At 45.2% G+C, this 13,709-nt stretch overlaps 1 protein-coding gene across 2 annotated transcripts in view; it reads right to left on the bottom strand.

Moving 5' to 3' along the window:
- Positions 1–5,892: 5,892 nt before the first annotated feature.
- The window catches only part of Enoph1 (enolase-phosphatase 1), a 29,046-nt gene continuing 21,229 nt past the window's right edge, over positions 5,893–13,709 (bottom strand). Inside the window, exons 4-7 of one of the 2 annotated variants that reach the window (XM_028773740.1) lie at positions 12,193–12,325; positions 10,525–10,648; positions 6,875–7,017; positions 5,893–6,070 (exon numbers count right to left, since the gene is read on the bottom strand). In XM_028773740.1, the coding sequence (XP_028629573.1) occupies positions 6,881–7,017; positions 10,525–10,648; positions 12,193–12,325 (394 nt within the window). In that variant the 3' untranslated portion in view covers positions 5,893–6,070; positions 6,875–6,880. Of the gene's footprint in view, positions 7,018–10,524; positions 10,649–12,192; positions 12,326–13,709 lie in introns of both variants that reach the window. The other variant, XM_028773739.1, reaches the window with a different exon arrangement.

A 13,709-nucleotide genomic window follows, 5' to 3' on the forward strand; every position in this document is an offset into this window, starting at 1 on the left:
GCCACAACAGTCCCCCTGCTCATCCTAGCTGGTAGCTTTCTGTGTCTTGAGGAGCAAGCTCTGTTATTTAAAAAGGCTTATGTTTTATAATCTCTTCAGCTACCAGTACAGGCCACATCCCAAGTTCTACACAGGACTGAGGTGTGCTCCCGTGTGGCTGTCTGCACACGGAGGACACCTGGGTCCTGGCTGAGGAAAGCTGAACACTTTTCAAGTCTTAAAATAAGAAGCTTTAGGTCATTCTCAATTTTTTGTCTAAGTGCTCAAATACAGTCTCTGCCTATATACAGGGAAGAAGAATTGGTATTTCATCAGAATTTCTGTAGGAAGTCAGAAGAAGGAGCTCACTTGCCTGTCAGTATTAGAATTTTAGCATCAAATGCCTCTGGACTTTTGTAAGCCTGAGAGAGATTTGTAGTCAGGGCAAGGAAGGAGGTGGAAACGGGCTTTGACTAAACACACATAAGGAGGATTCAGTGTAGCCACTGACTGCTTCCGACCAGCCAATGATCCAACCTTCCAATCGCCCCCACAGCAGCTTTCTCAAAATACAGTGTACTGCCTAATCCACAAGCATCATTCCATGCCCTGAGGTTCTCTGTTCACTGATTTTTTAATGACTGGATCTTGAGTAGCCCAGGATAGCCTCCAACTCCGTATGTGGTTACCTCCTCTTGAGTGCTGGGGTTATAGGCATATACCACCATGCTCAGATTTCTGAGGTTTTGTAAGCTCTGGCCTTTGATTAATGCAAGACCTGAACACAGATGCATGCCCACTATCTGTGATCTTTCTGTAGGGTATTGTATTTATGGTGTAGGTAACTGAATGACTTCAAGCAAAGATTCTTAGGGACGGAAAGAACAGGAGATGCTGTGAAAAGCCAATGGTTGTGTCCGACTGCTTGTGTGAGGGTGAAGAGAGGAAGTCAGAGACACCCTGCGGTTTGCAACATTCCCAGATGTGGAGATGCGTCCTTGTTGGAGGAAGTGTGTCACTGTGGGTGTGGGCTTTAAGGCCCCAGTCCTAGCTGCCTGGAAGCCAGTCTTCTCCTAGCAGCCTTCAGATGAAGATGTAGAACTCTCAGCTCCTCCTACACCATGGTTGCCTGGACACTGCCATGCTCCCATCTTGATGATAATGGGCTAAACCTCTTAACCTGTAAGCCAGCCCCAATGAAATGTCCTTATATGAGTTGCCTTGGTCATGGTGTCTGTTCACAGCAGTAAAACCCTAAGATACTGCAGAAAAGCCATGCCACCATTGGGGAGGAGAATGGGATCATCTTGACATTCCTAACTGGACACTGTGGCCCAGGCCTGTGCTGGGGAGGAGAGCCCATGCACTGCTTGGTAACATTGACTCACCTGATGACTGTTCTAGTTCCCGTGACTGCTGGACACACAGTCATAAGATGCAGCCGCAGAAAACCATTCACTGACTCCCAGATTCTACCCTAACTGCTGGTGCAGCAGGGACATCTTTTCTCTGCTCTGTGGTATCAGGTTCTCAGCTTGCTGACTTGAAAGCCTGAGGCTGCAGGCAAGGGCTGGCTGTCTGCTTGGAGCCTGGGTCCCTCTGCAGGTGGTGTGAATCTGGGCTCCCACACAGCATGGTAACTAGCTTCCCAGGAGCAAGTGTGCAAACTCCAGCACTTGACAGAAGAGCTCTCGAAGCGACACAGCCTAACAGTGAGAGCCCTGTAGCAGGAGAACTGGCTCAGGGTGATGGCTTTTCCTGACTTATAGATGTTACCCCTTTCACTGTGTCCTCACAAGGTAGACAAGGAGGAGAGGAAGAGAGAAATGAGACAGTCATGGACTAAGAAAATGGTGAAAGCAAGGTCTCTGTCGTCTCTTCCCTTAATAAAGCCACCAACCCTATTGGATTAGGGCCTTATCCTTATGACATTTATTTACTTATGTCATTTATTGAGACAGAATCTTACCAAGTAGCCCTGCTAGCCTGGAACTCACATTTAGAGGTTCCTGGCTCAGCCTCCAGAGTACTAGGGTTTAGAGAGGTGCTACTACACGTCATCTCATCTACCTACCTCCTAAAACCTACCCCAAAATGTGGTCGTAGTAGGCTGGGACTTGAACATAGGAATTCCAAGGAACAGTTCTGGCAGGCCACCACAGCAACCAGTCTGTAACAGCTCAAAGGGTTTGGCTTTACCTTCCCTAGCTTGGAACTCCGCCAGTTCCAGGCAGCTACCCAAGACAGTTTGCTGAAATAGTTAAAGACAAAAATTAAGCACAGCTAAATGGAATGATGAGTTGGGCAAACAATAGACTGGGCCAAAAAGCTTGTTAGGAAAGATCAGAAAAATGTCTCTGGTGAATTAGGGCTTTGAGAAGTCCTGGTGTTTTGTTGGCTGATACGGGCTTATATGCGATCCCTTCCTCCACCTCTCCCAGACACACTGAAAGTCTAACACCTAGTAACACAGACTGCAACCCGAGAGAGAGAGAGAGAGAGAGAGAGAGAGAGAGAGAGAGAGAGAGAGAGAGAGAGAGAGAGACAGAGACAGAGAGAGAGAGAGAGAGGAGAGAGAGAGAGAGAGAACAAAGTGAAGGTAGACCCTCGCTTCCATTACTGTCAGGACTCATAGTCTCTTCCTCATCTGCTTGGCTTGCTTCCTTCCAAGGCTTGATCTCAAAAGTTAAAACTTCAGTGCTAATTCTTCCCCCAATCAAAACCCCACAATTTAACAGTATTTCTATGCCGATCAGCCCTGAACCTCAGTCAGGCCTCTGGATGCGTATCTACATCAGCTTTCCACTTTACACATTCAGTCACTGTCTCCAGCCACTGCTAGCCCTTCACTACAACAGTCTCTGATACAGGAGCCAGCAGACAGAGCCATTATCAAAGTTGGAAAATGAAAACCATTGCCCACACATACCTACAGGAGGCTCTGGAACAGATTACTCCAGGAGACCCGGTGGGCTTACAAAGGAAAACAATCTCACCACAAGGTCACTAAAATGCAAGTGTTTAGAGAAGTTGCAAGCAGCGGGCTTGTATTCTACACGTGGCCCGCTTCAGAGTGAACCACTGTGACAATCACAATGACATTCAGTTCCTGAATTTACCACGGTGGCGCTTCCTGGGGTGCTTCCCCTAACTACCCCTTCTCTAAGTCTTCCATTGGTTTATGTAAAATGCCTTATTCCCTCATGGTCAAAATACCTATGTGGGACCTTAAGAGACGGAGCAGCAGCAGAGAACACTTGCTGCCCTTGAAGAACACCTACCTAAGGGTAGTTCCCAGCACCTACATCAGATGGCTCACAACTACCTGTAACTCCAGTTTCAGGAGATCTTCTGGCCTCCACCCACAAGCACATGATGGCTGGCGTGAATGTATACACACACGTACACACACACGCACATACACAAAGACACATATACACACACAAAGACACACACACACACGGAACTAATCTTTTTTAAAAAAAATACTCAAGTATTTTCTGCTTCCAACTCTCCACTCTTTCTATAGCAATCCATTCTCCACCGAACACAATTTCTTTACGTCCCTGGTGTCTCCTGCTCAGAATTCTCCAGTAGCTTTGACCACATGTAGAGAACAGTCTAAGTATTTCACTAGGTTCCAACAACCTAAGATCAGGCCTCTTCAGCACACTCTAACTCCATCCAGCCACTGGGCTCCCGATTCTCTCGTCCCAACAGTTCTGTCGAAATCTCTAAATTTAATCGGCACACAGTATTCTCTGCTCCTTTTCTATCTGTTCTCTCACGGTTAGGTAACAAGCCCCGCCCTCCCACACTTTGTGTTGTCTTTATTTAGTTTCCAAACGTCTCTAGAATGAGTGTACTCTGACTGAGGAGATGTCCCTCATAGCAAGCTCAGTCCTCTGGACAGACTAAAGCCGAGTGACACCTCAAGGGCAGACATTACTCATTACTCTATTAGCAAGGACTGCAGGGGTTTTTTGTTTTGTTTTGAGACAGAGTCCACGTAGCCTTTGCTACAAGCCTGGAACTCCCTATGTAAACTAGGCTGGCCTCTAGCAGGGAAAATTATAAGCCACCAGGCCAAGCTTTACAAATTATTGTTAAGTATTCCTGAAGATAGCTATAATTTTGACATCAAGGCACAAATGTTGTGTTATGGTACATATTATACTTAGAATTTTTTGATAGGAGTAAAAAAATGTGAAAACAAGCCCCTTTATACACTGCTGCTAGAACTGGCCTACCCCCAAATCAAGTGTTTTTTAAAATGTGTTAGACACAAGAGGGGAAGGGGATTAGTGGGTGGGTTGTGGTTGGCATTACTGACAAAAGTCTGCCCAATTCCTCTGCTCCTGCAAAAGCGTGATACTAGCTTTTAAAGATAAATGAACTGTTCAGTAGGCTTCCAGCTCCCTGCCAGTTCTCATCTGATAAGCCCTTCAACACGACTGTGGGGAAGCAGCACCACCTGCTGGGCAGAGCTGGTCCTGCAGTCACACTGACATTAAAGCCCTGCTGTCAACTACCCTGTAAACAGCACTGACTCAGCAAACAGCCAGCCCAAACAGCAAACCTCTCTGCTCCAGAACTACTGATTAGAGAATCAGCTTCTGAGATTTCGCTCCCTAAAACAGTAACTTGGAAGTCAATGCTATTGAGGGAGAACGACCAGAATAGATCTGGCTTGACATGTGCCTTTTCTGGAGTCCCTTGTCCCCATCCTCTCTATAAACAGAGAGACCAAAACCACAAAAGTTTGTACACACATGAGTGTTCTCACTGCATGTATGTCTGTGGACCACATGAGTGCCTGGTGCAAGGAAAGGTGTCAGATGTCCTGGGATGTCCTGGGATTGGAGTTAGATGGTTGTGAGCCACCATGTGAATGCTAGAAACCAAACCCTGGGTCTCTGCAAGGCCAGACAGTGCTCTTAACCACTGAGCCATCTCCCGCCCCTTAAAGATGTTTCTCTGTCTGTTTGGTCTGGTTTGGGTTTTGGGGGGGAGAATGTTTTTTTGGTTGATTAGTTTTTTGTTTGAGACTCTATAGCCTTGGATGTCCTGGAACTCCTCATGTAGACAAGCTGGCACTGAACTCAGAGTTCCTATCTTTGCTAAAATTAAAGGCTCTCTTCCAGAGCTGGGGAAGTTCTGAGATTACAGGGACATGCCACCACACCAGGCTGTCTCTCAATTCCTTACTTTTCTAATTACTGTTATTAAAGGTTAATCTGTTCTGCGATGTGCCCGTGAACTTGTCTACAAATATAAAGGTACAGGTGAAGGGAATCCTTTCATTAGGATGGGATTTCACCACTTAGAAATTACTCCCATTTCTAGGACTTAACATGAATTTATTCTATTTCCTAGTGACAAAATCTCAATCAACGTAACATTTTTTCTATCCCCTTCCTCCTCATATTTCAAGACTTTACCCCTTATTCAATGCATCCCCAAAATGATTACTATGCGATTTTCTTAATTACAAAAAATAACTATTTCCTTTAAGTATTTTTTAATATAGCTTTTTAAAAAATGAGATGGCGGTGGTAGCACACACCTTTAATCCCAGGAGGCAGAGGCAGGCGGATCCCTAAATTCGAGGCCAGCCTGGTCTACAGAACACGTTCCAGGACAGCCAGGGCTACACAGAGAAACCCTGTCTCAGAAAAACAAAACACAAAAGAGATGGCTCAGCAGATAAAGACTCCTGGCACTAGCAAGAACCATGACCTGAGTTTCACCTCTGCCCCAGATGGTAGATAAACTGTCCCCCCCCCCACACACACACAAACACACACACCAATTAAAATGTGGCAGCAAAAAAACCATGGTTATCAAAATTCCAAGAAACTTCACTCACACACTGAATGTTGCCTGAATTAAACTGAAACATTCAAATACAAGTTGAAGCTATGCAACGTTCATTTATATCCTGTTAAAACAGACATGCATATCACACACTCAATGCAAAACCTAAAGGAAGTTCAGTTCAGTTCCTAAAGGAAGTTCTTGCGGTTGCTTCAGCCTCCCTTTCCTCTCTACTTCTGACAGAGCGAGGTACAATCCACACGTCTATATGAAACTGAAAGAAGAAAATGCCTTTATTAATTAATTACACAGAACTGACAGGAAACCCTGTCAGAGTAGCTTCAAGATAAACACTGCTGTTATAAAAGGAACATCTTTACATCCATTTCAGAGGAAGGATTACACATTGGAGCTCTTCGTGTTACACTGGTTTCAATAAAACACTTTTTTTTAAAAAAAATAGTCATTAACATATATTCTCAAACTGTGTTAAGACACAGAAAGGTAACTCTAAAACACGATAACACTGGAGGGTTAGTGGTGCCCTTCACGGCGGCCTCAGCTGTTCCATGAGCACTGCTCAGTGGCAGGCTCGTGTTGCTAGCACGTTCCATCCTGACTGAGCAGACCACCTCTCCCAGATGTGCTCTCTGAGTCTTAGTGCAGCAGCTGGATGCACACTCTCAGGATGGGGACTGTGGGCTCTTCTTATGGTGCCTTTGAAGCATGCCCAGGCTTTAAAATAACACAGTATCTAGATAATAATTTCTCAAAACTAGCTTTCCATTTTGGCAAACGATTTGATAAACGTCACAAATTTGATCTGTATGTTTGCAGTTTCTTCTATCAAAAACACTCTGGCCTTGGTAAGACTTAGATTTATGTCTGCAGATAAAGTATCTTTACATGAATTTGGTCCTCATGGAACTGACAACTTTTCTCACATTATGTGCCCATGGAAATTAATCTGAGCACAGATCCACATATATACTCTTGCATACGTCTGTGTGTACACGGTAAGTTACTTTTACAATTAGAATAAAGCTAGACACTAGGGGACAGGGAACCTTCCTCAGACCTTGCTCTATGTAGACGGCAGGCAGAGCTCGCTGAAGGACGTGATGAGGTTGTAGTACGTTTTCTCGTCGTCAGTGAGTCCCGCATTGCCAGGCCGCACCACCACAGCCACATGCACGTCTGCTTCCTCAGCAGCGCTGGCCTCTGTGAAATCAGAGCACAGGTAAGACCCAGGACCTGAGAGGACACAAGTCATCAGGGGGGGACAACAGGAAGTGAGCCGGCGTGGCCTCTGTTGCAGTGAGGAAGACAGCTTCATCTTTACAGTCTTTACAGACATAAATTCTACGCTAAGGAGCACCTAACTGTACGTGACAGACAGAAAACAGCCATCCTCTACTGTGCTTTAATCAGAACCACTGATAAATGCAATACAGGCCTGCTCCGGCCCTCGCCCTTTGTTCATTCTTGCAAGTTACCCCAAAGAGCTGAGCTGTTTCTCAAAGGGCAGGCTGCGGGGTCTAACACCAATTATTAAGTAGATTAGGCCAAAGGAGTCCTATGATCTAATGTAGGTAAAGTATATGCTCTCACCTCAGGCCCCAACATGCCATGCCCCTGCCTAGACTCCACAATTCCTACTCTTCAAAATTCCACTGAAAACATGCAGCATCACCCTGCATTGCAGAGCCTGTGTGCTTCTTACAGCCCGTACTTAGCTGTCCTAACAAGACGCTTTATGACTGTTCACCCCCTCCCTTAGGCTATGGGTACCTTATGATGAGCGACTGGGATGGTGCTGGGTGAAGAGAGAAAAGACAAGAGCAGTCACATTAGACTAGGTCAGCCGGGTGTTACAGGAAACCTCTAACACACACCGGATCATAGTCCTCTTTCCATTTGATTTCTATGTGAATCCACAGCTAGCATCATCTTTAAATACATCTAATGTACTAGGAACCACTCTTGACAAACACAAGGACAACGGAGCCCCGCCTTCATGCCGCCCCATTCTCTTTGTTTTTCACGACTAGGAGGAGCCTGCATCATTCCCCCGACCCGTCTACAGACACTGAAACAGAGCTAAGCAAGCAGCAGGCCTAACACTTCCAACTGCCAGTCTGACACAATGTCCAATGCTCTAAAATGAAGGCTGGTAACCCCGCATGCCACTTGTGTGATGTTGTGCTGGCACGCTCCTACACCTGTTCATTTGTATACCGTTTGTGACCAACCCTGCACTATGGAGACAGGGCTGAAGAGCTGACAGAGACTCTGTGAACTGAAAGGTGCAGTCACTATCCGATCTTTAGAGAAAGGGCTTGCTAACTCTTGAGCCAGGCACTAAATACTTCAAGTGTGCTCTGCAGACACTACATGCTACAATTCCAAGAAGCCTCTACTTTTCCTCTTGCGTACTTTAGTATCAATGGGAATATCAGCTTGGCTTTATGCTCTGCCTTGGCAGTGAAGGGATGGATACGCGGTACAAAAAGACCCACAGGATCAGAGACAACAGAAAAGTAAAGCAAGCAGCCTCTACCTTTCCCATCCCAGCTATGGAACATCCATGTTCCGGCCCTCCTGACTAAATGGGTGGGAGCTGATGGTGTGTGTGTGTATGCGCACACGCGCGTGTGTGTAGTGTGTGTGCATGCACAGGTTATCCTTACTGGACATCTAAATACAGCTGATTTTTATTTAAGGCTAACTTACCCTATTTTTTAACATTGGGACTATAGCCAGACATGGTGCATAGTCCATGCCTTTAATCCCAGCATTTGAGAAGCAGAAGCAAATGCCAGAATGGTCAGGACTACATGGGGAAACCCTGTCTCAAAACAACAACAAACAAAGCCAGAGCTGGGAATATCTACTCTGGTTCCTTCACTGTATAATCTGCTTTTACTCAAGTTAGAAATTAATCAGCCAAAAAAAAAAAAAAAGAAAAAAAAAAAGAAATTAATCAGCCTTAAGGCATGGCTTAAATGAAACAAGAAAGACTTGAAACTGCAGGTGTACACAAGTTAAAAAGTGCCTAAAGACAAACCGGTGAAGAAGGCCTAGGCAGTCTTGAGGAGTTATGGGCATGAGACAGCTCGGCTAAGGGCACGAGCCACCAGCCCTGGGAGTTACAATCCTTAACAGAACCAAAGCCAGAGAAAGACCTGGGATCACAAGAGAAATTCAACTTCCAGAGACGGCTGCCTGGGGTGTAGCCACAGAACAGACCTTTAATTCTATGACTGTGGGAAAATCAACCATGGAAAGTGCTATTGAAATGAGAAGTAAGCAAAATAAATTCAAGCTAAACCAGCTAAACTTATCAGGACAACACAGGAAAAGGTCGGCAAACAATCATTCTTCACAGAAACTCTGCACACGCCCTAAGCTTATAGTGACGCGGAGGGAGTCTCCTTATACTGCTCCCCTAAATCCCTCAACAGTAGAGGACAGCTTCAAATCAAAAAGAGGTTCCCCAGAGAAGAACAACTAGCAAATGTTCCAGTGTAGAGTGCCGGTGTCCCAGCTATCGATTTCACATGGTCTGGCTCCACGTTATAAAATAAGTCTCGGGCCAGAGAAATGGCTCAGTGGTTAAGAGCACTGGCTGCTTTTCCAGAGGACCTGGCTTCAATTCCCAACCCCATGTGTTGATTCACAACCATCTGAAACTCCAGGTCCAGGGTGGGCATCCAATAATCTCATCCAGCTTCCAAAGGCACCAAGCATACCCGCAACATACAGACATATGGGTATTACAAATCATCCATAAATATAAAATAAAAATAAAAATAAGTACAACTTTAAAGAACAAAATAGCCTTGGCTTGCTGTATCTGCTTCTCCTCCAGTGCAATCAGGTGTATAAAAGAAAAACTTTCCATGTTGTGGAAGAATATAAGCAGTTTACAGAATTCCAGTGTAGCCAGACACACACGAGACAGCCTGGTCCTCACCAAGTCTGCTGTTCCAAACCTCAGGGTAACAAGCCACTGTGAATGCTAGTATCTGCCCAGATTATAAAATTCCACCAAGCTGAAATTTGGACTGAAAACATACTTTTCTTTTTGTTAGCAGGCACCACTGTGGCAGGTTCATGTATGCATATAATCATTTTATCTTGGCCTCACTCTCTTGCAAGAGTCTCTGACTGAACTAGAACTTCTCACCTGAGTTAGGCTGGCTGAGCAGCGAGCTCCCAGAACATACCGCTCTTCACTAAGGCTATGCTGTGTGGGTGCTGGAGATTTGAACTCGGGTCCTCGTGGCTGCACAGCAAGCACTCTCAACCACTGAGCTACCTCCCCAGCCCTGACTCATTTCATGATGTACCCTTGGAAGGTGGCACAGACATCCAATTATGGCACATTAGGATACCACACATAAGAGAGCTGAGCTGCTATGGTGTATTCTGAACTGTCCCCTGAACAGTTCAGAATACACTGGTCTCCATCAGGTGTTGCTAAGGGTGAGGAGGTTGGGGATCTTTGGGAAAGGGCCTCCCCAGCAGGTGCAGGCCAATAGAGGGTTCTAGCCCAGATCTGATTCCTGATCTGTGGCTATTTGAGAAGGAAAACCACTCCAGGGACACACTCCCCCACCATGGTGGCTACATCCTCTGACCAGTACAAACCTCTCCTCCCTTAAAGCACTCAGGTGCTACACCACAATGACAACAACACCACCAGGCCATCAAGCCAGCACTCACCTACAGTGACATCCGTGAGGAACAGGATGTTGTTGGTTGAGCAGCCGATGCTATCTGCGATCTTCCGGTAACTCTCACTCTCCACTTTGTGTCCAATCTTGGTGTCAAAGTGCCCATCGATGAGCTGAACCAGGAGAACGGAAAGGCTGTTCAGTACAGATCTACTTGCAATGGACCACTTCCTGCAGGCCTTCCTCTGAACTGCATGCTGACCACAGTGGCTTCATTTCACAACTATTTATTGAAAATATATCTAATGGAGTGCTTTACAGAAGCTACAAAAAAACAAGTATTTTATGGTAATAAATACTTAGAACAAATCTACTAATTCAACACATGTTCCATTTGTTTCTCATCAGCAGCACTGTTTTATGTCCAAAGTCACTCTGAGTATACGTGCCCTGCAGTCTAGTATGCGTGCCCTGCAGTCTAGTATGCGTGCCCTGCAGTCTTGCCTGAAAACACTGTCACATTCAAACTACTCCTTGGACTGGCTTTTTGTTCTGGATGAAAAGGGTTAATTTGTTTTTAACTATTAAAAAAGTTGAGATTGATGTTGTATACTCTTCTCTATTTGACTCACTTGATAACTGAAACCAGGAGGTAATTATCATGCCCTAGGTACTTACTATGGTCTACGTAGAGACCTTACTGCTAGTCTCACTAGACAGAAGGTTTCCATCTGTAGCTACAAAATGACCATCATTTATTAAAGAGTCCCATTAATGGTCTAATATCTGCTATATAAGACAAAAAGAATATACATATATAAACTATATAGAATATGGCACTATCCAAGACCAAAATGTTCCCTGCATATCCACTATGGGCCCAGAAAATAGTGATCTCAGAGACGGAAGCCCTGCTGAGGGACAGAGCACATTCCAAGTACTGCATGAAACCCTGGGCTCTAACTCTCCTCCAGAGCGTTCACAGCCAAACTAATTCTGTTTAGTCAGCCTTCTGGGAAGAGGAGGAATTTTGAGCTGCTGATTTGTTGTATTAGAAAAATAGTACATCTACTTTCTAATGTGTCAGTGTCTTCATATATACATGTATCTTTTATATAGAGTAAAAAATATATATTAAATATAATATATAGTTATAATTTATACAATGTGTATACATATGTGTGTGTGTGTGTGTGCGCGCGCGTGCGCGCACGTGCGTGTATAAAAATCTGGTTTTAGTACTAACCTCATCAGAATTACTTAGGGTGGATATTTAAATGTATTCTCCTCCACTGACAACTCAAACTTCCTAGGACATGGAACACTGCTTTTCCTATTTTGGTGTTTGAGATAGAGAGCCCACTATATAGGCAGGCTGGCCTTGACAGTGTGACACTATTACTTTAACTTCCTAAGTGCTGGAATAACAGACGCTCCAGCACATATGGCTTGGAACCTACACTGTGTGTGTGTACGTGCGTGTACACCCTGGGTTGCAGGAAAAAGCAAGCTGAGCAAGCCATGCAGAGTGAGGGAGTAAAGCCCTCATCTGTGCTCTGTACATCAGCTCCCGCCTCCAGGTTCCTGGCCAAGTTCCTACCTAATTTTCCCATATGACTTGATGTGGCAGTGTAACCCAAACACATCCTCCCAAGCTGTGGCTGGCCAGAGGAGTTATCACAGCAGTAGCAAGCAAAGTCGACACCAAGTACCCTACCTCAAGAATGTCTCCCTCTGTGGAGTGCCCGAAGAGCAGCCTCTGTGCCTCCACGCTCCCTGAAGAATATATGTACACCTTCATTCCAGCCTCTCTCCACCTTCTGACTGCAGGAACCACGTCTGCAAAGAACCTGGAGGGAAACCCAGCAAGTTACATGACAATCCCACACCATCCCACCAGTTGACAATCAGACCGGCCACAGATGCCACACACTCCCTAACCTTGGCTCGAATGATAACCTGAGAAGCAACTCCATGAGACAGGGAATTCCTGTGGCTCTAACAAACAGGTTGCTCGACTTCCAGGATCACAGATTAAAAACAACAAGTTTGGTGGGAAGAATAGCGTTTAGCAATAAAAAAGTATGGGCAGTGGTGGTGCACGCCTTTAATCCCAGAACTTGGGAGGCAGTGACAGGTGGATCTGAGTTCGAGGCCAGCCTGGTCTACAGAGTAAGTTCCAGGACAGCCAGGGCTATACAGAGAACTCTGTCTCAGAAAACTCCAAAAAAAAGGTAAGAAGGAGTAAGAATAAGGAAGTGAGCGTGACTGGAGAGACGGGTCAGAGCTGAGAGCACTTACGAGTTCTTGCAGAGGACCTGGGTCTGTTCCCAGCACCCACACAGAGCCTCACAACTGCCTGTAACTCCAGCTCTAGGAAATTCAATGCCCTCTTCCGACCTCCACGGGTGCAGGGCATGTACGTGGTGTACTTAACATACAGTCAAACAAGAGACTTACACAAACCTAAGAAAGTGATTATGTTCTCATTCTCAAGGAGCTAAAATAAAAATAGACAACATAAACAATACTGTGTTATTATAATTTACAAAAAGAGGCTAATTTACCTTCATTGTGCTTTGAGAAACATGAAAACGCTTTCCTCCCCATTTTGAAAGGATTCATTTTAGTGTCTTGCTTGAGTATTTCTTGAGTGTATGCAAAGGCATACCTGAAATTCCAATGCTTGTTTTAAAAGGCAGATTCTTGTAGCAACATAAAATAACATCTCATCTAACAAACGCATGACGTAAAAAGAAACACAGGCAACTGAAAATGGCCCTCAATATGAGGATTACATCAGTCAACTGAATGAAATCCTTTCCAAGACAACAGGAATCTCTCAGGTCAGTCATGTGTCCATAGAGGCAAACAGCTATAAAGTCCAGCCTTCGGAAGGCTGACGCAGGAAATTCCCATTCTGAAGCCATGCTGGGCTACACTGCAAGTTCTAGGCCAGCCTGAGATAGGTATGTCTAAATAGATAGATGGACGGATGGATGGGTGAACGGACAGATATACACAGATAATAAATCCCTATCTTACTTTTTTTTATTACATCTTGTGTGTAAGTATGTGCATCCACACACCTGCACACACAGGCCCATGCCACAGCACACACATCAAGATCAGAGGTCAACCTGCAGTAGTGGTCACCTCCTTCCAGTGTGGATCCTAGGGCTGGGACTCAGGCTGGCAGCCGGCAGCATTCGCCTGCTCACTAAGCCATGTGAC

Source organism: Grammomys surdaster, unplaced genomic scaffold (genome assembly GCF_004785775.1).
Source record: "Grammomys surdaster isolate TR1022 unplaced genomic scaffold, NIH_TR_1.0 233, whole genome shotgun sequence".
Taxonomy (NCBI): Eukaryota; Metazoa; Chordata; class Mammalia; order Rodentia; family Muridae; genus Grammomys; species Grammomys surdaster.